Consider the following 25,663-nt stretch of genomic DNA (forward strand, 5'->3'; position numbering starts at 1 on the left):
ATTTGCGCCTTTCTTGTTGAGTCATTTGCGCCTTTCTCCATCCTGTTATTTGCTATCTTTGCTCTAATGGAAACTCAAATATTGCATCCTGCCCTTTCTTGTTTGTTGTAGATGGCTGCTGAGTCACAAGCATTGAAAGAGAAATCAAAATATTTGACGTGGACTCCCGAGATGGATAAAATTCTTGGAGCCAGCTTTATAGAGCAAATTAATCAAGGAAACAAGCTTGATGGCAAATCAGCTTGGAAGTCTACCGCTTGGACAGCTGCCATAAATGCACTTCGGGTGAATCTAAACGTGAAGGTTGATAAGCAAAATATTCAAGCTCGTTTAAAGACTTGGGAGAAACACCATGATATCTTGCATCCAGTGTTGATGTCATGCAATTCTGGCAGTCCAATCACATGGGATAACACAACGGGTAGAATTGTGGTTCATGATGAAAACGTGTGGAATGAACGACTAAAGGTAATTTATTTCTGTATATTCTTGTCTTTATGCTTTTATAAGAGATTATTGTCTTTAAGCTTTAAATAGTTGCTGCTTTCTCATTTCCAAAAATGCACTGTAACAATTGTTACATTTATCCATACACTTGGTTTTCCTGTACATAATTATTGTGTTAAGGCAAGCTGACATGAGCATGAGTGAGAGAGAGAGAGAGAGAGGTTCTAACCTCACAGCTTGATTCCCTTTGGTTGCAGTAGAGCAGGCCAAGTGATATATTTGTAGAAAATTTCTTTCGGTCATTGCCTTTTTGTCAAATATGGCATCTGATAAAAGAAACAATTGTTGCTCCCTCACATATATATGCTCCAACTGAATCTGTATCAGTTAACTGCAGACATGGTTAACAATGTCTTCAGTTGTTGGATCATAGCTTAAGCTTTTTGTCCAAACACACCAGTTTCCTATACCATTTAATTCCCTCCTTGTTGAATTTATTGACAATTAACTAGGAAAAGCAGAATGAAGATGATAGAGTCCAAGTAAGATATGATGGTAATGTTTCCAGATTGGAATGGAATCTTCTGATTAATTTTGAGCTTGGCAAAACTGTGGGTGATCATAGATTCACAGTGATCGATCACTCTCAGTTGAATATTAATATACATTGTATTGGTTTCCCCCATGGACAGGATCAGGAATGGAAATTCTGTATTGGGAGGTTTTGGTGTATGTGAAGTTAATTGTGGTTGTTATTGTTTTGTAGGCAAATCCAAAAATTGCACCTTATAGGAAACGAATTGCTATAGAGAATTGGGATGATATTTGTGCTCTTTTCTCTCAAGATCGTGCTGATGGTCAAGGTTCGAAAACATTTCAAGAAAATACTAATGAGGAGGTTGACATTGAGGTTGATTCTGCTACCGTTGGAGAATCACTCGATATGAGTGTTGAAGAAGCTAATGCTATGGCAGATTTGGTGGCCCGAAAAAAACGAAAGGAGACAACATCTTCCTCAAGTTCTCTAGGATCAAAGAAGAAAGCGTCATCGACTAAGGTCATATCTGATTGTGTGCAACGGATGAGTACTGATTTTAGTGACTATCTAATGGTGGAAAAGAATAAGTCTGAGCTTGTTGTGGAGCAGAAAAAGCTTGATATAGAGCAGAAAAAGCTTCTTATAGAAGAGAAGAAGCTTATTATAGAAAAGCAAAAAAAGATGAACCCTCAAGAAATATTAGCCGAGTTGAAGACGATTGTTTTGGATGAGACGCAGTTGATCAAGGCTCTCGATTTGATGATGCACGATGACATATTATTCGATACATTTGTGGGTATACCGGTAGAGTTGAAGTACATGTGGCTTAAAGCACAACTTGATAAGTGACTTCAATTTGAACTTTATTTGAATTTAATATGTTGTATTTAATCTAGGAGACTTTGTCTATGAAGAATAGTACCTTTGAATGTGTTGTTGAAACCTTAGTAGTAGGAGTACCTCTTTTTATTGTTGTTCTTTTACCACTCAATAGTACCTCTTTTTATTGTACCTCTTTTTATTCCATGATTTTTAGATTCCTATATTTATATATAGTATCTTAGATTACAAAATTAATCATTTTGCTTCGATTATTATATATAGTATTACGTACTGATATTATTTATATTTAGCTTTAGAAGATAAGAAAAAAAAATGATCTATTAATTTAATTTATGCGTATGATACTATAATATATGGATCTAAGTGAATGTGATAGTAATTATCAAAAGATAGTGAATGTTATTTAAAAAATATTCATATCAATTCCAAATTTATGTCAATTTTAAGTAACCAAACAATGGATTTGGAATTATAATATAATTCTACATTAATTCCGTAATAATACCAAACAATGGATTTGGAATTGAATTGGAATTCAATTCCATTCAATTCAATTCCATAGAATTTCAATTCCAATTCAATTCCAATTCCGTGTTCCAAACGCACCCTAAACGGTCTTTGGTTTATTTTGAGTTGACAATATGCATGATGTGCTTTTCATCTGACGTCTCAAGAAATTGATTGCATATGTCACGCTAAATTGAATGTTAATTAATGTGTACATTTTAAAAAGCATAGTTTTGAGTTGAACAAAAGAAAATGACACCGACGGACCCACCAAATAGAATTCGAAAATTTATGATATGATTTTGCCGACCGTGTGCGAGTTGTAGAAGTGCATATCGTATTATTCGTTTATACTTTTTGGAATAAAAACTATACCTCGATGTTAAATAAATATACGTAATAATTTAGGTTGGCAACACACGTGTGATTTGAATTGAGAGATGGGAACATTGCAATTCGAATACTGATTATCAATCTTTCAAACGGTATAAATGTCGCAAAACTATAGGAGAAAAGGTTCGATTTGAAAGGCTATGTCTCATGATTGAATCTATTTTCTTCGTCCCGGCTAAGATGACACATTTCTTAGTTGACACAGAATTTTAGGAGTTATTAGTTAAAATATTTAGTTGGAGAAAGAAAAAGTGGATGTAAGTATTAAAATAGAGAGAGAAAGAAAGATAAATATTTTAATAGGAGTGAGAAAAGTAGTTGAATGTATTAATTGGAGAGAAAAAGTTGCCAAAAAAGGAAATGTGTCATTTTAGTTGGGACAAACTAAAAAATAAAACGTGTCATCTTAAACGGGACAGAGGGAATATATACTCCCTTCATCCAACAATAGGAGTCACATTTAATATGAACACGAGTTTTAAGAAATATAAAAAAACAGTGAGTTGAAAAATTTAGTGGAATACAAAGTCCACTTTTCATATTTGTTTTATACTTCCTCCATCACAAGATAGGTGGCCACAAACTTTTCGGCACGGGATTTAAGGAGATGTAGTTTTGTTAGTAAAGTAGAAAGTGAATAAAGTAAGACAGTTAATAAAATAGAGAAAAAAAGTAAGAGAGAGAGTACCAAAAAAGGAAATGAGTCACTTATCTTGGGACGTCCCAAAAAGGAATATGAGTCATTTATCTTGGGATGGAGGGAGTAATAGAATGTTAGTGAAGTGAGTTGGTGGATGTGAGACTTACTTACCATTTATGATAAAAGTGAAATGTGACTCTTATGGTGGGACGGACCGAAACGACAAAATGTGACTCTTATTATGGGACGAGGATAGTATTAATATTTGGTTTATGATCTCACAACTTATGATGAATAATTATATGATAATAAGTCATAGTCACCTTCTCCACGTCTTAAGTGTGTGCATATGAAAATTTGATAAGATAAGATGGATATTGTATATAAGGGGAGTGATCAATTGCTAACTAATTAGCAATCCCAAACTAAGACTAAATCTTAGCCATTAGATTAGAAGATCTAGTGGTTGAAATAATGCCACATGGATTATATTTTTAATTAAGAAAATTAATAAATAAAATTACAGGATATTAATGTCAATTCTCTCTCATTAAAATTATCTTAAAACTTTAAATTTACGTAACTCTCTCGATTTAAATTATTTTTTCACAAAAAATATATCAAATTAAAGATAATTTTATAAGGATTCCAACGAAATCTCAATTGGATATGTTCCAATGACGTTCGAATGATGAAATTTGATATTTTTTATTTTAGTTTTCGTAAATATTGATAACCAGATTTTTATCAACAAATACATCAAAAAATCTCAATAAAACCATGTAAAAATCTCAATAAAACCATATAAAAATCTCAATAAATATGTGTTGATATTTTCTTGTACTAGTGTTGATATTCTTATGTCATATTGTTGATATTTGTAATACACTATGTTGATATAAAAAAACATTCACGAAAATTATCATATGATAACATAATGACAATATTACCCTTTGTTGATATTTTGTCCACTATTTATTGAGATTCGTGAGATTTAATCTCATCCACTCATTTTAAAATCTAAGGGTGGAGATTTGGTCTTGATTTTGGATTAGGGTGCTATAAGCATTGGAATATGACCCTTGTATATAACAAGTTTAAGATATATGTATGTCGTCACAAGTTTTAAGATACACGTGTGTCGGATTCATAAGTTCATTGACAAATGATAAGATCTAAATTGTGTGTAGTGGGTGTGGTGTGTGTAACGTGTGTATGTGTATGCAGTTTTTGCAAATTGTGTGTGGTGCGTACAATGTGTGTAGTGTGCAGTGTAATGTAATGTGTGCAGTGTACGTAATGTGTGTAGTACGTGCAAAGTGTGTATAGTGTGTGTTAAGGGCGTAGCCAAGATTTTATTGGAGGGGGCAGAAATAGAATAAATAGAGAAAATTTATGTATTTGAGAAGTGGCATTTAGTGTGGTTGAAATATATAATCAGAAATCCATGTATAAATATATAAGGAAATGAATGGATGAGGAGGGGCATTTTCCCCATGTCCCCATAAGCTAGATCCGCCCCTAGTGTGTAAAATGTGCAGTGTGTGTAGTGTGTGTAAAGTGTGTGTCGTGTGTGTTCAATGTGTAGTGGGTATATAGTGTGTGTAAAATGTGTAATGTGTGCAATGTGTACATGTGTGTGCGCGCGCGCATAATGTGTGTAGTGTGGATTTTTTTTCACTTATTAAAAATTATAAAATCGAGATGACATTGAATTTAAATATAATACTCCCTCTGTTCCATTAGAAATGAAACGTTTTCCTTTTTGGTCTGTCCCATTAAAAATGAAAAGTTTCTAAAAATGGAAACAATACTCTCTCTATTTTTTTTCTCTCTTACTTTACTCTCTCTTTATTAACTCACAAAATAACACTACATAAAATCCTGTGCCGAAAAACAAATGTTGTATATTTAATGGGACGGAGGAAGTATAATATAATATGGAGTAATAAATTTAAAATAAGAAGAAAGGAGAATTAAATGAAATGGAATGATCATTCCTTAGCTAAATGAAATGAACGACTTTTCACATGGGGAATGAAATGGTGATTCCTAAGGAGAAAATAGCAAGCAAATGAATGAAATGAAGGTAGGACTCAACAGTTGTGGCCACTGAATTTAATTTATACTCCTTCCGTCCCAAAAAAATAAGGACATTTGGAACAACATAAAAATTATTGTATAATTGGTAAAGTAAGAGAGATGATGAGAAGTGTTGTTCAAATTAGTTGATAATGAGACACGTATTATTGTTAGTGTTTAATGGTGGTTTCTAGTGGTATAAGTTGTAAATAAATTGATGTATATGAATAATAAGTTTAGATAACTTTCTATAAATGGAAATGAGATAATTTTGTGGACGGAAATGAAAATGTCTTTTATTTTTATGGGAGGAAGGGAGAGTATATGCTAGCCCTAATCTTCCTTGCTCCACAAAATTAAATCAATCATTGTCTTTATTTATTTAATTTTCCGCCTTTTCATTTAACTAAATCAATCGTATCCATTTTGCTGTGTCTTCGGACTACCTAGCTATATAAATAACCAAGTTTGTCACACACACAACCTCACTCAACAACTCAAAATCAACCATATTCCGTTTAGGTATCAATTTTCAAAGCTCTCAGCAACTAATCTCGATCCAAAAATGGCGATTGAGATTGAGCAGAAGCCCTCCCTTCGCCTATCGAAAGTGGCCGCGTCAAAAACTCACGGCGAAGATTCTCCTTATTTCGCCGGCTGGAAAGCCTACGACGAAGACCCTTATCATGAGGCATGCAACCCCTCCGGCGTCATTCAAATGGGCTTAGCAGAAAATCAAGTAGTACTTAATTGCTTAACCATCTTATTATTTAATTTAATTTCTTCGTCATGGCTTCTCATCATCTATTATTTATATTTTATTACATATATGCAGGTTTCATTTGATTTGCTAGAACAATACTTGGACAAAAATTCAAACAATGGCGGCAGCAGCAGCTCTGACTTTAGAGAGAACGCACTGTTTCAAGATTATCACGGCCTGCTGTGCTTCAGAAAGGTAATTTAATTAATTACTACTATCTAATATTTGATCATTGCATGGCAAAAATTGTAAAGTACAAACACTGATGCTCCCAGTACAAACACCTCCAGGCAATGGCGAATTTCATGGAGCAAATCAGAGGCGGTAGGGCGAAATTCAACCCTGAGAGAGTCGTCATCACCGCCGGCGCCACCGCCGCCAACGAGCTTCTAACCTTCATCATCGCCGACCCCGGCGACGCCTTGCTCGTCCCCACCCCTTACTATCCAGGGTAAGTAAGTCAGAAATAACAAAACCCTTCAATATCAATTTCTCTAAACTAACATCGAATTTGGGGATTTAGGTTTGACAGAGACTTGCGATGGCGCACCGGCGTGAAGATCGTCCCCGTCCACTGCCACAGCTCCAACAATTTCGAGATCACCGCAGCGGCTCTCGACGCCGCATACGACGAAGCAGAAGCGAGCAACGTGAGAGTGAGAGGGCTTCTAATCACCAATCCATCAAACCCCCTCGGCGCCACCATCAAGCGCGCCGCCCTCGACCAGACCCTCGACTTCGCGGCGCGGAGGAACATCCACCTCATCTCCGACGAGATCTACTCCGGCTCCGCCTTCTCCTCCGACGAATTCGTCAGCATCGCCGAGATTCTCGAATCACGAAATCACCAAGACTCGGAGAGAGTCCACATTGTGTACAGCCTCTCCAAGGATTTAGGGCTCCCCGGATTTAGGGTTGGGACGATCTATACCTACAACGACGACGTTTTGACAACGGCACGGAGGATGTCGAGCTTCACGCTGATCTCGTCGCAGACGCAGCAGCTCCTCGCCACCATGTTATCCGATGCGGAGTTCACTCGAAACTACATTGAAACGAATCGGAAGAGGTTGAAGAAGAGGTACGATATGATTGTCGATGGACTTGGGGAAATCGGAATCGAGTGCTTGGATGGGAATGCGGGATTGTTTTGCTGGATGAATTTGAGGTCGTTGTTGAAGGAGGAGAGCAAAGAGGAGGAGTTGGAGCTGTGGAAGTTGATATTGAATGAGGTCAAGCTTAATATCTCGCCCGGCTTTTCTTGCCATTGCTTGGATCCCGGCTGGTTTCGAGTTTGCTTTGCTAATATGACTGAACAGACGCTGCAGATTGCGCTCACAAGAATGAGAGAATTCATGGAGAGGAGAAGAACATAGTTCATTTTATGTTTTTTCTTTTATTTACTTTTAATTTCTTTTGGGGTTTGGATTTATATTTTGTAAATGTTAGTACTATTCTCTAAAAACATACTGTAAATCCGATTCATATACTTGTTAATGGAGATTTAGTTTGACATATGGTTTGTGGTGATACGAAACATATCACGTTTATTGGAGTCTTGGAGAGATTTTGATAGGTGACCTTCTCGATTAAGCAGATGGTTTTTTGATCCTTATACCTTCCATTTGTCAAATTGTGGAATTCTTTCTTAAACAAGTCAATAAAAAGGACAAATATCATCCATTTTTAAAGCAATTAATACATGTACTCTCGTTGTTGTTTTACAAAATCAACATTCTTTGGTTGGTGAATCAATTCCAACTAGTTTGATCAACGATAACCGAAATTGAGACCATGCTGTGAACTACAACAAACTTCCCAACCAAATCTACAATTCAGCATCGATCGATCGATCAATTGATTTGGTACTACGAGTTAGGGTTACAAAATTGTTTGTGGTGGACTCAGGTATCAAATCGATGTTGGATTTTGTGAAGTATGTTTTGTAGCTCAAGTCAAATAAATTATGGCCATGGTCTCAATTTTCTTAAAAGGTTAAACTGTTAACGATAGTAACTAATTGATGCAAAAATGTCCCAATAATGACTGAATCTATAAAAATATAATGAAACCCTAGTTTCTTGAATTTGAATATATTATTAATAATTAAATTGAATGTAAAACAATGAAACCCGCTATTTAAAAGTGATCATAAAAAAAGAGAGACAGACTATTTCGCGCTTTATACAATGTCCGATGGAAAATTTCCATTGTGTTTCATGGACGTATAACAATGATATTGAATCTTCAGCTCATTTCACAATCATCGTTCGAATGTGACATAGTTCACATTTTCGGCGTGAAACTTCGTCACTAATTAATAATTTTGAAAAGTCATGGATTAAACAGTAAAAAATAATGTTGGGATATCATTATTTTTTCTGGAAAACATTATTGGTGTGATCCGTGTACGACGAGGTCGATTGCCATGAGTATTCCTTTGACTCTATCGTTGTTTAACTAAGTTTGGAAAATAAATGATGTGTGTGCGTGCGTGGATATATGTCGGCAGGTATAATTTTTGGAGGATGTGGATTGAAAATGTACTTTATACGATTGTCAACACAATTTGTATCCAATTCACATTAGAAGGATTTTCACACATGGCAAAGGTTGGTAGCAAGCTGAAGATGGTTCAACTTCAGAATTGGTGGCATTGTTGCTGTTGTTTATTGGCGGGACAAAGCTGAATGCGACATGATTTTAGAGTAGAATGGAAATTTCGTAACGACTATATTTCTAAAAAAATTCTTTGGTTTGCTGATTTGTGAGTTTTGAGTGTAGCGGAGATTGCGAAAAGATGTATTGGAGGTGGGGATTTATTGAGATTGATTGTGAATAAATTGTGCAAAATAAATCTTCTACGTAGTGGGATAAGTTATTGTAACTACAACAAAGAGTGGGATTATAGGATGGTGAAATATCGTGTGTAAAGCAGAGTCACGTTGGAACAGAAAAACAGCTAAAAAAAACAAAACTCTTTGGATTGCTGAAGTGGGCCAAAAAGAATTCACTTTCGGGGTCAAAAGAATTAGCCACTTGGGCTTGAAAATGATTAATTTGGGAGATAAAAGGCTTCTCGAGTAAATTATCTCAAACAAAGAACTAGAATTCTTCTTGATCGATCGTGAAAGCCCAACACTATAAGCCACAAAAAGAAATCAAGATTAAAGGGAAAAAAACTTCGGCTTGAAAATCAATGTACTTGCAAGAACAACAAAGAGTAGAAAAAGTCGGATAGTTACAAAGAAAGAATGAGAGATAAATTAAATATTTTAAAGAAGAAGAGAGAATAAATAACTAAATTCATTGGTTTGAGGGTATTTTTTCACCCAAAAAAAAAGTTTGAAGCGGTGAATTAGTAATTCAAATGATATCAAATCAAAGTTTATAGACTTCAGTAGGGGTGGTTCGGTACGGTATATCGTACTGTGAGTGTCATACCGTATACCGTACCGAAAGTTACAGTATGACAAAACACCATACCGATACCGTACCGAATTTACGGTATACCGATATACTGTAAATTCGGTACGGTAGTTTTTGATACAATTACCATATCGTGTTTTCGGTATACCGTACTTTTGCGGTATACCGAAATGTGGTACGGTATACCGTTATACCTGTTAGACTGAAAAAAAATCTATTATACTCAAAATATTCAAAAAACAATTCGAGTGTTCAACTACTTCAAAAAATCCAAAAACAATTAATCTTCACTTGAATCAAATCTTGTTCATACAGTCATTCTTTTTAAAATTTAGTATAAATATAACATAAATATATATATGAGGAACGTTAAGGTCCTACTACTTCCTTAGTGTTAAGCATCAAACAGATCACAGTCTTTGGGTCATTGGATTGGATGGTTGGGATAAGCTACATATTATACTAAAGTGCTACATTATTAGTCAAGCTACATTATTACACTAAAGTGCTATATTATTTTACTAAAATAATACATTATTAGTTAAGTTACATTATTATACTACTCCCTCCGTCCCGGCTAAGATGACACATTCCTTAGCCGGCACGGGATTTTAGGAGTTATTAGTTAATGTGTTTAATTGGAGAGAGAAAAGGTGTGTGAAAGTATTAAAATAGAGAGAGAAATAGAGATGAATATTTTAATAGGAATGAGAAAAAGTGATTGGATGTTTTAATTGGAGAGAGAAAGTTTCTATAAAAGGAAATGTGTCATCTTAGTTGAGACAAACTAAAAAGGAAAACGTGTCATCTTAAGTGGGACGGATGGAGTAATAATCTACATTATTAGATGAAATGTGACATTAATCTAACCGTTAGATCACAAGATCCAATAGATAACAAGTGTTTTACATATTAAAAATGAATACATCACCCCTATATATATGTAATAATCAATCGGTATACTGGTATACCACGATATACCGAATCGTTGATATATACCGACGCTTCGGTAAACCGTGGTATACCACGATATACCGCACTTTAGGAAATCTAATACCGTTACCGTAAAGAATCTTTCGTTACGGTATCATACCGTACCGAAAATTCGGTATTTTCGGTATTTTTTTGATACGGTAAGTCCGGTATTCCGGTATTTCGGTATAATTCCCCACTCCTAGACTTCAGATGATATTTTTCGAGGTGATTGAGTGTAGATTCCAGAAGGGGATTTAAATGTGCTCTTTTTTTTCTTTTTAAAAAATTTTTTTTTGGAAACTTTAAGCTGAATAAATTTAATGCTTGCTTTATTTGTTCCTATAAATTTGGTCTTTGCCTCCGTTTCCTTCAGCCTCTGCTCAAATTGCATGAGCATCAATTTGTTGTGCCGTCTTTTCCTTGTTATAGAAAAATATGAACCAATTCTGTACATGAACCACCAAAAATCATCTAAGGATAAGCAAAAGAACACAAATATATTATATATATACCCAGGCTACAGATTTTTCTGTCATTAAATCATTAATATATTTCATGTGTTTTCAGCATTTAATTAAGAAATTAATTAACCAACCTTAACAATTGTTGATGTCGTTGGAATCGGAGATGTGATTAATAAATAAGTCTTCTATGTTCTGAAGCCCAATTCATGAGGCAAGCATTTAGGGACGCTTTTTATCGTAGTTCTTGCTTGGAGACATATTGTAACGCTTTTTAATTTTCATCTATTAGTTTGGGTTACATAAACTCTCGAGGAAAAGACCAACAAAGATATCATTAACTGCGTGTGGAAAGGCGCAAGCATCTTCTTTTTAGCAAGGTGCAATTTTCACTCACTTAGAACAAATCATTTTGTATGAAAAACAGAGAAGCAGTCCTTCTATGAATGAAACAAAAGATTGGAGCTTGACCAAGATGAAGAAGATCATGTAATAAAGGACATTTGTTATAAACAAGGACGAAGATGAAGAGGTGGATCGCTCTCCTTTTTCAAGCTTGACTCTTGTTTTTCAATGCAAGCTTTAGGTCACTTGCTTTTGCCAGTTATTATGTACATGAATGTTGCCTCCTTAATTAATACATCCATTTTGGTGTAACTCTAAACATGATCAACTTTTCCCATGCTTGCCATATGAAATTCTGCATTATGCACCTGAATTTTTTTCACAATGAGACCTATTTTTTTATTGTAGGTCATGTGAGATGCTTATACGCCAGCTGTTGATCCAATCCATACAATTCTAAAGTTGTTGCTGCTGAAGAACCATGGTAACATATCAGTACCTCTTTTCTATGTTCGTGTAAAGTACATTTTTGTATAGCATGATTATTATAATGTTTTCTTTCTTTCTTTCTTTTTCATAGGTATGGTATTGAGCAAGAGAACTCACTGTTATGGAAGAATGTTAATTGATCTCTTGGATGGCCGTCTGGTGGTTATCACCTTAGGTGATTGTCACCCAATAAGTTTTGTTGCGATGAAAGGTTTTATTTTTTTTTTGGCTGTCTATTGACACTAATGTAAGTTATTTGTATGAGGCAAAGGTCGAGTCTTGGTTAAAGGGCTTTGTGTTTTCGATGCATGAAGATATTTGATTGGTTGGTTAAGTTGAAAACTTGCAGAATTAATGATAGGTTTGGGATATGAAGCTTTATTTTACAAGTATGTATTTGAAATGTATGGTCCTAAAATTTAGCATATGATCATGTGTACAACTACAAGTTATTGAGCAAGTGAAATTGTGTTTTGTTGTTCTTGATTGAAAGGGTTTGGTAAGAGTCACAATATGCCTCCAAGCATTTAGGGATGCTTTCTTATGGTGTCTCTAATTTGTATTAAGGGACGCTTTTTAATACTGTCTCTAATCTGCATTTAGGGACGCTTATTAAAAGCATCCCAAATTAATTCACCACGCTCACTATGTGGGTCATTATTGTTATTTGGCACATCATTAATAAGGATACTTTTTAAAGCGTCGGTGACATTTTGAATCATTAAAAAGTGTATCTAGCCATTCTTTTTCTTGTAGTGACTGTTTTATTCACTTGGGGTTGTTTGGTTTGCAAAATAATATCTCATATTTAAATAGTTTTCTCTATATTATTCTCTCTCTTATTTTACCATTTCTCCACTTTAACTATTTATTATCATTGTTATAAAACGGGTGCAGAAACGGAAGTGTGACTCCTAATCGGGGACGGAGGGAGTATGCATTATGTTTGATTCATAAGATTGAATCTGATAATCATGTGATAAGAGATGTGATCAATTGCTAACTTTCTTAATTAAGTTGCTAACTCATCAACGTAGTGTATTAAAAATGTCAACAAGGACATTAAAGTGTTAACATATGATTTTGTTGACATTTCAATATATTGTGTTGACATTATGTGTTGACATTTTAATGTCATCGTGTTGACATTTTTAATACAATGTGTTGGTGAGTTAGCAGAGTTAGCAACTTAAAAAGGTTATAAACAACTTTGATAAGAGGTGTGACCATGCAATAATTAGTCATAGTTATCACCCTCTCACTAAAATAATCTCATGACTTAAATCTTAAATGAATTATCATGTGATAATTAGTCACAATCTAACCTAATTGTCACCTAAGAGCATCTCCAAAGTAAAGGGTAAATGAAGAGGTAAAGAGAAATAACTACCATATTTACTTCTTCTTCATAAAATTTCATGCTTCAATAGAAAGGGTATTTGAGAAGGTATTATACATTCTTTCATTTTAAGAAGTATCTTTACCTCTTCTTGATAAGAAAGGTAAAAGATTAGTTATTTTTATTTGTCTTTTTAATTTATTTCTTTTCTTGGAGTCTATTACTTTTTAAGAAGGTCTAATAACCTTTTTTAGAAGGTAAATGCGAAATATACCTTCTCAATATATCTTTTTCTCTTGGAGATGCTCTTTATGATTAAATTAATAACGATAATGACGTTCTAGAAGATATTCACTACTTTGAATTCAATATTCTAAATTACCAATATTATTCTTAATAAAATAGTATTGACTCTGATATTCAGCATTTTCGTCTCAAAGTGTAAGGAAAAACTTAATGTTGATTTATCTAAAATACCTGACCCAAAATATACAATAATGTTTAATTACGGATAAATGCATACGTACGGTAAAACGAAACACCAAAAGATTTAATAGTATTAGTATGTTGTTAGGTAGGTGGCGATTTTTGCTGATGAATAATGATAATTACCTATAACAGCTTGCAGATGCAATATTTAGTACCATCACTTTGTGGTGTGGTGATGTTATATATACGCATATTCGTTACTTTTAAGGAGTATAGAGAGAGAGATAATTACCACAATATTAAATAATTAAATCGGAAATTTATTTTAAATTGCAGTGTAGTTCTCATCCAAAAATAATTACAGTATATAATTAAACTTGGATTTATGTGAATAAACTGTTTGCAAGTGGGGTGAAATATTGGACCCAAATTGGCTGTTTTCCATAGGAACCTTCGGAAACGACGGTAAGGCCTCGCCAATTTACACTTTCTGCAGATTATTCGTTTTTGTCATTTCAAAGTTTGCAACTTACCTATAAAATGATTGACGCCGACTTAGAATAAATATTAAATTGATATCGACATTGACGTGGACTAATTTGTCACACGTTAATTTCAGGTCAATTCACGATGCAACAACCATCACTGCGCCCATATAAATAATGACCATAAGATTTCACTTCAATTAGCATGGGTCTTCGTCAAAATTTACATTAACAACACTTTAGTCCTTAACCTCAGACATAATTAATTCCCACTAAACACAGAGCAAAATAAAGAGAATCGTTATAATTAATATTCCTCTAAACCTATATCACGAATGAAATTATGACGAACATCGCCAAATATTGTTTCGACCTTTAAAACTCTTTAACCATTTTAATTAAAGGTTTCGTCCAATAAAATATTGTTCAAACATTTCTTAGGACAATTACATTTCCAGCGCACCAAAACACGATATAAAGTTACAATACTATCACTTTTCAAATATTGATTATCATTACCCAACAAATCAAGATTCTATCTTTAGATTACGAAAAATCCGCATCTAGTCACATATCAAAGTAGTGCATAACATGTACAATTAGTGCCCGTTCGGTTACCGCCACTCCACCGGACTCAATCTCAGTCACTGGATTATCCAGCGTTCGGTTACCATAACAGAGCCTATCACTCGGCCCGCCGGCCCGCGTCTCTTTTATCACGGCCCGCATTGACCGACTGTTTTTGACTCTAATCTCGCGACTATCCATCTGGACCTAATCCCTGCGACTAAAATTGTCGCATCTCTCTTCTCTCCCACCTCTGCTTCACCCCGCTGTGCACCGCCAACTATACAACGAATTATTTTGATCGATTTATTCTGTGGTCGGGTGTGAATTGTTATCCGCAGCCGATATGCACTATTTCCTAGTATGAAAAGAAGGGCTCTGCAAAATTTGGGAAAATGGGTAGTCATGTTAATTAAATTAAATTAAATATTTAAGTTTGGGGAATGGTGATGGTCGATGGAGGAGGTGGTGAAAATTAAATAATTAAATAAATACTAATGCTTGTGCTATAATTATGCTTTTATATTTTGTATAGGCAGTAATCCTTTTCCACTATATGCAAATCTTATTCAATTGTCTTAAATTAATCAAATCAACCGAACAGTAATCTAAAATCTAATATTAAAATAATCCTAGATAAAGCCCGTCCTCCTCTTGTCCTATATTGCATCCACTATTATTTTATACGATAAACCGAACAAGCACTTAGTGGATAATGGATCTCACCTTATTAGAGTGAAAAGACTTTTTAAAATTAAAAAGTGCATATTCTTGTGGGACAGACTAAAAAAACAGAGTGTATATTCTTGTGGGACGGAATGAAGAAAGTATATAGTTTCCTTTATTTAAGTAATTTGGTTCATTGTCTAATGTATCAGTTCTACCCCTAACAAATAGGATTATATTTTTCTGCCTTGTTAATTATGAACTCATGCAAAATGAGAAGTTTAAAAAGGCAAATTTCCAGAAAAATCATAAAATTTAGTTAAATTTTGGTATATGTTTTATAACTTTAAAAATTAGTTTGAAAATTATAAAATTTAAATATTTTTTAATTATCCCACAACAAAACATTTAAGTGAAATTGGATATGATACAAACGTATGGTAGCTCATAAATCATAGTACATAGACATCACCGATTGCGAATTAAATAATGTGGATATTCATAAACAAAATGATGACGTTGTTTCATCAGTATATTAGGGTCTTTGTTGTTGGATAATTGAAAATAAATCCAAATATTATGAATTTATAGACTGAATTTTAAAGTTGCGAACTTATGAAAATATACCAAATTTCATTATTTTTTGGCAATTTGACATTTGATTAAATGAGTTGAGAGAAGTCAACCTGGCAGTTAAATGCCCTGAATCTTCCCTTAATACAAAGTTCCCCCAAATCCAATGCAACAGCAGAATAAAATAAGTTGATAACTGATTACTAATCACAGAAAAGATATTCGTAATAATCCGAATTATAAGTTTCCATTTCTGGTCTTGTGAAGTTTATGCTGAGTGATCACAGCCTGGATATCCGTTGTTGATTAGTTTGCAAATTTTAGTGGATGAAGAAATCCAAGTTTCTAAAGAGCTCAAAGGATTTGCTCTCTCGGAGCTTCAATTCTTCCAAATGGTTAGTCCTTTGCTCTTCAATCATCCACCAAATATCACTTTCAAATAGAAATAGCAAAAACGAAAGCAAAATTAAATTTGAATATCCATTTTTGTCCAGTATTTAAAATGTTTATATTTGAATTTTGATGATGCAGCAAGACGTCGTTGAAGCTGGCAGCGTCGCGGCTCAAGTTGTTGAGGAACAAGAAAGAAGCTCAGGTGAATCAGATGAGGAGGGAAATTTCACTCTTGCTCCAATCTGGACAAGATCAAACGGCTCGAATCCGAGTAATCATTCTTCATCTCTTTAATTTCATAGAAATCGAGCTATAATGGTATGCCTAGTTGACTCAATTTAATTTCCTCGTTTCCAACACTATTCTTAGATTAGATGAGACCTTATTCACGACTATCGTAATATTTCAGGTTGAGCACGTGATTAGGGAAGATAAGATGATGGCTGCATTCGATCTCATCGGAATATACTGCCAACTTATTGTTGCAAGGCTGCCTGTTATTGAATCTCAGAAGTATGTGGATCAAAGTAGTAGGCTATTATATCTTTAGAGACATATATGTAAAATTCCTACTGTAGTTAGTTAAATCCTTCTTATCCAAATAATTACGAAGTTTTGGGCATAAATACTTGAACTGTTAATGAGGCGTAATCATTTATGATCTGTTTTCTGCATTATCTCATAGGAGTTGCCCCGTTGACCTGAAAGAGGCAATTGCAAGCCTAGTCTATGCTTCCCCGAGATGTGGAGATGTACCTGAACTTGTAGAAGTCAAGAAGCATTTTACAGAGAAATACGGAAAAGATTTCATAGCTAGAGCCATAGAACTTCGTCCAGAATGTGGTGTCAGCCGTATGGTATGCTCTGGATGTGCTCGGGTTGCTATACCAAAGCATCTTATCTGTGATTTGTTGTTTATGCTTTTCTATTGCAGATGGTTGATAAGTTATCTGTATTGGCACCTGATGGAGAGACTAAAACTAAAATTTTGAAAGCGATAGCAGAGGAGCACAACGTCAAATGGGAACCTAAATCATTCGAGCAGAACAACGAACCAGCCAGTGATTTGCTGGTATGGCCTAGTTTCTGTAAAGCATCCTACATACTGTATGTGATATTATATCTAGATTTGGACTAACATTTCTAAAGCTTTTGGTAATTTATGATATCCATTGTTCAATCTTATCAGAGTGGACCAACTGCTTTCATGAAGGAGAGTGACCGCCTTCCTGAACCTTCTCGAAGCAGCCAGTTGCATGATTCAACCTTGCACTTCACCCAGGCCGATCATAGAACTTCACCGGGAACAGAAAGGCCCGACTCTCCCCAAGTATCTGGTTTTAACTCAGGTAATGATCTTGAAAATTCAGATGTTAATTAACTTGGTACTTCTGTTGCTGAGTTTTACTGTTTTTTCCTTTGTTCAACATTAGGTGGTGAGAGGACACAATTTTTTCAAGGGGATAGTAATGGTATTCCCCGCGATGGAAAGAAGTGGAACATGAATTTCACGGATGCTACCTCCGCTGCACAGGCAGCTGCTGAGTCTGCTGAACTGGCAAGCATGGCTGCTAGAGCCGCTGCAGAGCTATCTAGTCGTGGAAGGATTTCGAGGCAGTACTCTACTGAATCACATAAATCGGATGATCATTCTCCAAGAGGCAGGGCACCTGACACATACATGAGGTCAAACATATCATTTTCGGAACATAGTAGGGTACAGAGTGAGCAAATGGATAGGGGGAGCCTTAACAACAGCGGTGGAAGATTGGGGGATGGCCATGATAGTAGGAAAGATTACAGCCACTCATCTTCTTTAAAATCTAGAGCTTCAACTGATGATGATGGTTCAATGGAGCGTGATGTTCCAGTCGTAGATAGGTATTCTCGAAAGAACTCGTTAAATGAGGCCTATGGAGGTGAAAGGAGTGTTCAAAAGCAGTCTTTCAAGTATCGGACTGAGACGACGGGGAAACAACAAGGTTTTGTTCCAACTCATTCTAGTGTATCCAATAATATGAACGCATTCTCAAACCCCAACTATGAAGATTTTGGATACGATGGTGGTGAGAGCTCTTTTGTTAGGTTTGGAAGGGGAGGCATCGATGAAGAGGCCTCCCGGAGGAGCTCCCATGGATCTGATCTAGTTTTCGAAAAGTCTGATTCAGATGCTGAAAATTATGGATTTGATAGAAGCCCTACATATGATGAACCATTCAAACTGCCACTATCAAGCCACAAAACACATGAGCACTTTTCAACCAACACTGCTTCTTGGAGTCCTAAATCCACACCTAGCAAGCCAGAGAAGCCATCTTCATCTGGATTTTTAAATAGAAAGAGCTCGTATTCTGATTACCCGGAGCGGTCTATGCATGGCTTGAAACTGGACGACTCCACAGCTGCGAAATTTGATGAATCAGATGGGCAAACTTCTGATTTCAAGGATAAAAGTAGGCCTCAATATGATCAAGAACAAGTGTCACTTTCGTCTGACTACGAGTCTGAGGAAACAGACCCTGAAAGAAACCAAGGGAAAAAGTTTGATGCTGATCCTCCTGCAAAGTTCAGTAAACAACCAAATTTGGTATTACAAAAGAATCGGAATGAAATTGGTAACTCGAGTCCTGAGAGAGAGGAAGGGTTGAATTTCGAAAAACTCACAGGTGGTTTTCGACATAAAGGGTACAACTATCCATCTTTCGGGAAGAAACAATTTGACATGTCGTCATCCAAGAATGAGAGTCCTAGGATGGAACCTAAGAATAGAAAGCCTGATCGCCGGTCTACACCAGATACTGACAGCTCAGGCGAAGAAGATTCGTTGCAGAAGAGTTTGGACTACAAACACAGACTCTCTACACTCAAAGGTGGGAAGGATCTCAAAACCAAGCCAAGTTTTGCAGCTTCAAATTCAGTGTTTGGATCCAGCGACAGTGATTTGGACGAGGATGAGCCCCTTAGACGAAGAACAAGCCATCTGCATAGTGGAATCTCTCGAAGAACAAAAGCAGTCCCTTCTAACCAAGAAGTGGTTAAGAAGTCCACGCTGCAGCTCAGATCAAAAGCAGATAATGGCATGGATGGAAAAGCAACCACCTCTACCAGTTCTGAATATCCAAAGAGATACTACAAGACTAAGAGGACCTCGAGTAAATTGGACAACCGCGAACAGCATATGGAGCAAAAACCAGCCTCAGCAGAACTTCAACAACAGTTTCAGTCTTATCTGTCCAACTCATCAAAAGGGGCTACTAAGCCCGCGAATTCAAATGCGCGTGGATTGCTATATGAACGCGGTTCAGAAATGGCAGATTCTGGGAGTGTGCAAGAATCTAAGCTTAGTGCAGAACAGGACTCTCTACCCCTGAGAAAGACTGAGCCAAATCCAAAGATGCTAAACAAGACTTCCTCAAACACGGACTTTAGTAACCAGAAAGTTAGCCATGTTCATCCGAAGCTTCCTGATTATGACAACTTTGTTCAGTTCTTTCAGAAGAACCGTTCTTGAAGTTGTTTCATTGATTTTTTGGACGTAATTTTTTAGTGAACGGAACAAGGGATTGTCGTGGGAAGATGGTGAGGCCAAGCTCATGAATGCTTGTGAATATATAGATATTGTCATGTAAATTCGAGTTTTTCTACAGTTTGCGAGTTCTAATTCCATAGATGTCCCACCATGTTTGCAGTTAGATGCTTTCTATGAGACTCTTCCTATGTCATACTTTGCCATATCATATTTGTTTAGGTGTATCTAATTGAACATTTTATTCGATACTTACATAGTATTTTGCTGGAATTTATGGATTTCAGCTGTGCAAATAGATGGTATTATTTCTTTATTATACTGTTTCAACATTTTTATCAGACATGTTTAAGCTATAGGAGTTCATATTTTTTTTGTGATTAAAACGTTTTTCCCCTTACAAAAAAATTATATCTTTATTATTTTAATTATTTGTATAGTGCTAGAAGTAGTTATGACAGAGTAAGCTAGAAAGAAGTGCCAAATAACAAATATGATTAGCATAATCAATCCCTCCAACTAAACTAAATGCAGGCCAAAACGGACTAAGCTTCCAAAGTGGGATCCCCAAATTTTTGAGAGAAAGTTTGGGCTTTGGTCAACAATTATTGAAAACGTGGGACTTTATTTCTTTCATTGGGAAGCTCAGGATCATACGCCGACGCGAAACCATGGTCGGGACCGGGCTGAACGTGATTCCGCGGCTGTCCTTTGGGCGGGTCTGCGTGCGTATCTGGAGCTACCTGTTGGTTGTGACAGTACAAGTGTGGTGTGTGTGCAGTGTTGCGATATTCAAATAAGGCAGGTTCCCCAGATCCAGCAAGTCCACTAGATCACTTGGTCTAGGAACTCGTAGGTTGCGTGGAATCCCGGTCGTCGGACACACAAGTACTTCCCCGCTTCAAAAACCCTCAACCACTTTACTAAACCTAGTATAGGGAAGTAGGGATCGATCCCACAGAGAAGGATGCGTAAGAATCGTAATCAAGGATTTGGGAGTATTTTTTTTTTTGGTGTTGGCTGCTGCCACGCATTTTCTTGGGTTGAGGAAAAATTAAAATTAACTTGACTTGGGAATATTAGAAAGAAACTTAACCTAACAGCTAGACCTAGGAAATAATTCTACGATGGGACCACATCTAAGAAAAAGCAGAGTACGACTGGAAAGTGGCAGAATAACTAACTCTAGTACTAACTGACAGTGACATCGTCTTCTACAACCAAATTCGCATAAAACTTCTTGAGAAAAACACATAAGCAATCAAAAACAGAGCTACTAACTTGGAATCAAATCTATGCATAAATAACGAAAAACTTACAGATCTGCATACCTAGACGAAGGGAAATAGAAAACAAAGGAAATAAAACAAGTCTATCCACTACTGTTTCTTTCACAAGCCAAAACCAACTTCAGACGCTAAATCCACTCCGGATCCAAGCGTCCGACACGGACTCCAAACAGAAGAAATTCTCCATCACGCCAGATTTACAAATTTAAGCTCCAAACACTCAATCAACCACAGATCTGTCACCCAATTCCACATCAAACACCTCAATAACGAAATAAACAGAGATCGACATAGCAATTTAAGAATTACGCTAACAGTAGAGAGATCTAAGCAAAAGTAACTTGAAATTAAACAGCTAAACTCAGATCCATGAGCGATAAACAGTAAAACATCATCAACATCAAAGTCGACTCCCAAAAGTGAAGTTCGACGGTGGAAACTAGCAAAAACAGCTGAAATTAAAACAAATGTATCTTCGCCCTCACTGGGACGGTGTTACCAAACTCGAGATATTCAGAAAGTACCCCCCTATTACGATTATCCCCCGGAATGTTTCCCAAGTGTGTGTAAAATGTATGAGCTAAGAAGAGTGAAAAACTATATCCATTACGCTGCATGCTCCTCTCTATTTATAGGCGCTTTAGTGGGTCCAGCGAGGTATTGATAATGACTTTGTTGCCCTCAGCTGTAGACTCCCCCGTCACGCCAATTTTCCTTGTAAATCCTGCTCATTTCGTCCTTTTCTTTCGCTAGACCATCTCCTTCCTTACTTCCTTGATCTAGCGATTTTCTTCACACACCTGGCTTAGGAAACGTGTTAGACCCAGCAATTTATAACATTTTTTTTGCACATTACCGATGCATGAAATTAGCCTTATCAAACTGCTCACACTTAAACCATACTTGTCCTCAAGTATAAAGACAAGAAAAGAAAAAGAATAAGACAAATTTCAAGCGAGGTTATCTCTTGACCGACTCCTAGACCTAGACTCAAGAAAAACTAAGAAATATAAGAAAATCACACAAACACGCAAAACACATATATACATGAGCTAGTTTCAATTTTAGGCATCTGTCCCCACAAGATTAAGGTCATTCCAATAGTTTGCACTCCTCCAAATAGGCCCTTTCCCTTCCTTTGCCTAGTCAATCTGTCAGTTTGTCAAGATAGCTCTCTACTTACCCAATTGTTAGGTTCACTCGATCACTCATTCCTCACCAGGGATGTTAGGATCGATTCTCTCTTAAGTTAATGCTACACCACTGAAGCGTTGGGTTATGAGAGTTATCTCCTTTCTGGCGCAGGCTATCATTATTCCTGTTTTAGATCATTCCCCCCTCTGGACTTCGTCCAGCTTATTCCTCCTCCTTTTTTTTTTTTTTTTTTTTTTTTTTTTCTCTGGACTTTGTCCAGCTTGTTCCTCCATTTTTTTCTCCTGGACTTCGTCCAGCTTATACCGCCTTACCCTGGACTTCGTCCAGCTTATGCCTTCATAACCCAATTTCCCTTTTTTTTTTTTTTTTTTTTTTTTTTTTTTCTTTCTCCTTCATAGCTCTTCTTCCCTAAGCATTCATTGGTGGCCCTTAAACATTTGTTAGCTCAAAGTTATCTGAGGTTTATAACTCACTATATAGTAGGGCTTCACAACTAAGTAAGTAGAGGCATTCTCCGTCATTCTCGCTTCATTCAAATTAACTAGGCTCATTTAAGGAAAAAGCTTCTAAGTTGAAATGCCTCCTATCTTCAATTACTTTCACTAAGGGAATCATGCCGTATTAAATCCACTGGCTCATGTGACAATACTTAAAACTAACAGACTCTTAACATGTAATACGGATAATGCATTGACTCCTCTCCCCCTCCCACTTCACTCAAGCTTGTCCCTAAGCCATCGTCGTGAAGGGGGGAACAGAGAGATCAATGCAAAACTAAAATCATAAAACTTCTCACACTTAGACCAAACAATGGGCTAAGTGGGAGAAAGACACAGAAAAACATAGAAAAACAAATAAATCAACAGAAAACACGAACTTCTCACACTTAGGCCACGCAGTGGGCTAAGTGGGAGAAGATATAACAAGCGATAAACACATATATAACAGGTAGTCAATAAAAAAAAAAGAAAAGAACGAAAAATAAAAGTTACTTGGTCAAGAGATGTTTGATCATTTCTGGGGCTGGCTCCCTCGGGAGCCAGACTGGGGTGGGACTCCGGGGCGGGTCACTTTCACCTTCTTCCTAGCTGGCTGCTCCAGCTCTTCTTCCTTCTGCTCTGGGATTTCCGGTACTGACTTTCTCACGATCAATTTTGATTTTGGTGGGGCTGGAACTTGCACGGGAATGGTCGGGGAGATCATCTGAAGCGACTGCTGTGGTCGCTTGACGGAGGGACTGTTATGGGTGGTCTGCCTGACTTCACTGCTGGATCCAGGAGTTGTCCTCAACTGGGTCAAGGGGAGCGTCTGCTGCATCCACTTCAACATTTTCATTGAAAGCTCCACCGCTTCCGTCATCCTATCATTCTGTTTGGCACATTTTACTGCCAAATCAGCAATATTTCCCCTCAGGGTCTGCACTGCCTCCCGATTCCCCATCAATTCGTTCCTTATCCCACCGAGTTTCTTCATCATATCCTTCCACATTATCTGCATCTCCTTTTTCATGTCCTGGACTTCCTTCCGCAGCTCCTCGATCTCTTCACTTGGTATGGCCTCTTCTGCTTCCTCCGGCTCCGCCTTCACCTTGTCTCCTAAAGAATAGAAGAGAGTTTTGGTGCCTTGAGTCTGCAGCAACCCCTTGTTGAAGAAATAATCAACACTGAACACCTCTGGGGGGTCGCACATGACTACAAGTGGAGCAGCCTTGGCAATTCTCATTTCTATATTCCTCTGGAGGTAAGCGCCGATGAGGTGGCAGGTGTACATATGACGTCCTGGGTTGCTTGTCATCTGGTGGCACGCCTGAGCCATCCAATATCCGAGGTGCACCTTAACACCCTCTGCCATGCACCAAGTGAAGTAGAGATCGGTAGTAGTGAGGGCTGAATTCGCACTGCCCATCAAATTGTAACTGATAAATGTTTGAGCAAAACGGAGGATCCGATCTTCGATGTGGGAGGCCTTGGAGTAGCTGGATTTGAACGCCCCTGATTTAGAGTGCGTGACCAGTTCCCATGCTATCTGGACTTTGAACCCAGGTGTGTTCTTTGGCATCCCCACCATCCTGTCGTTCCAAGCCCCCTCTTCATCTTCTTCCTTAGTGAATAACCTCATCCGTAGGGACCACTCCCTAATGCTCAACTCATGTTCCTGATTGAAGAGTCTGAATGTGATGGAATCCGCGTCCAGGTCTGAGGTATTCTTCAAACGAAAAGTGGAGAAAAACTCCCTTGCCAGATCCACTGGTACCCTCTCTTGGCTGTGCTGCAACAGCCACTCAAACCCTATTGCCTGGATATAGGCGCGAAATTCTTTGTCACATGCAATCATCTTGAGCTCCCTCTTGCTATACTGTTTTCCTGACTTGGCCATTTTTCCTGCGCTGCATCGTTCCTTGTACACTGCAATTCTTTTCTGGTAGTCAAACTGCCTCATTTCCTCCAGCAAGCTCTTGGTCAGCCAAATCACGGGGCGTCCGGGAATTGGCTCTTCCTCAACCTCCTCAGAGTTATAGCTTGGCTCAGGGATGGGTTCCTCGTGCTCGTCAACAAGGGTTTCCTCGGTCTCAGGGGAAAGGGTCTCCTCGACCTCCTAGACGGAGGGAGCTTTCCTTGACCGGGTAGATGCAGTCGCCGGCGCCTTTCCTTTTCTTGCTCTTTCCTTGGCCAAGCGCGCCTCTGTCTCTGTCGCCTCAGGTATGAAGTCATCAACTTCGTCAAGGAGGCTTCTCCTGGTGCGCCTCCTTTCGGCCCTTTCATCAATCTTGGGCTCACTTGTTTTCTGGTCATCAACCAGGTCCACGATCAATTTCAGCCCTTCCTCGGGCTCCGGTACCTCCGTCGAATGTAGATCCGACTCCGCCAACAGGTTTTCTGGGGTTTCCCCTTCTCCGATCAACATTGGGGTTGCCCCCTCGATATAGATGGGGTTCTCCCCCCTGACATCTCTTGGAATAGGGGTTTTCCCCTCAGCGATCCTCTCCAAAGTAGGGGTTTCCCCCTCAGTAATTGTTTCAAACATAGGGGTCTCCCCCTCAGCAGCCTTCTCAAACACAGGGGTCTCCCCCTCAGCAATATCAACAGAAACCGGGGTTTTCCCCTCACGAACTTCAAACACAATAGGGGCTTCCCCCTCATATATTTCCATAGCAATAGGGGTTTCCCCCTCAAGAATTTCATCAGCAATAGGGGTTTCCCCCTCAAACATTTCCCTACCCTCAAAATTAGGGTTCTCCGGTATTTTACCTTCTGTCTCTTCCAAGGTCTCGTCATGCGTCTGTTCACCGTCCTCCGATTGCCGGTGTAAAGCCTCCTCCTTCTCCGCTA

At 37.4% G+C, this 25,663-nt stretch overlaps 2 protein-coding genes across 3 annotated transcripts; both read left to right on the forward strand.

Moving 5' to 3' along the window:
• The first annotated feature begins 5,952 nt into the window (after positions 1-5,952).
• On the forward strand, positions 5,953-7,589 carry LOC148928612 (1-aminocyclopropane-1-carboxylate synthase 7-like). The gene is made up of 4 exons (XM_089057538.1): positions 5,953-6,189; positions 6,286-6,408; positions 6,504-6,664; positions 6,737-7,589. The coding sequence occupies exons 1-4, from the start codon at positions 6,016-6,018 to the stop codon at positions 7,587-7,589; spliced, it is 1,311 nt and encodes a 436-aa protein (XP_088913664.1). The 5' UTR covers positions 5,953-6,015.
• An 8,497-nt stretch (positions 7,590-16,086) lies between these two features.
• Positions 16,087-20,206, forward strand: LOC148928613 (uncharacterized). 2 transcript variants are annotated; one of them, XM_089056489.1, is made up of 7 exons: positions 16,087-16,366; positions 16,503-16,635; positions 16,774-16,877; positions 17,050-17,221; positions 17,299-17,436; positions 17,554-17,713; positions 17,798-20,206. In XM_089056489.1, exons 1-7 carry the CDS (start codon positions 16,299-16,301, stop codon positions 19,873-19,875), a joined length of 2,853 nt encoding a protein of 950 aa, XP_088912615.1. In that variant the 5' UTR covers positions 16,087-16,298; the 3' UTR covers positions 19,876-20,206. The 2 variants fall into 2 exon arrangements, with proteins under 2 accessions (XP_088912615.1, XP_088912616.1); XM_089056490.1 differs by lacking the exon at positions 16,087-16,366 and having other exon boundaries at positions 16,560-16,682.
• Positions 20,207-25,663: the final 5,457 nt, after the last annotated feature.

The sequence above is a fragment of the Salvia hispanica genome, chromosome 4, assembly GCF_029641045.1.
Source record: "Salvia hispanica isolate PSC_SH4W2 chromosome 4, Shi_PSC_v1, whole genome shotgun sequence".
Lineage (NCBI taxonomy): Eukaryota > Viridiplantae > Streptophyta > Magnoliopsida > Lamiales > Lamiaceae > Salvia > Salvia hispanica.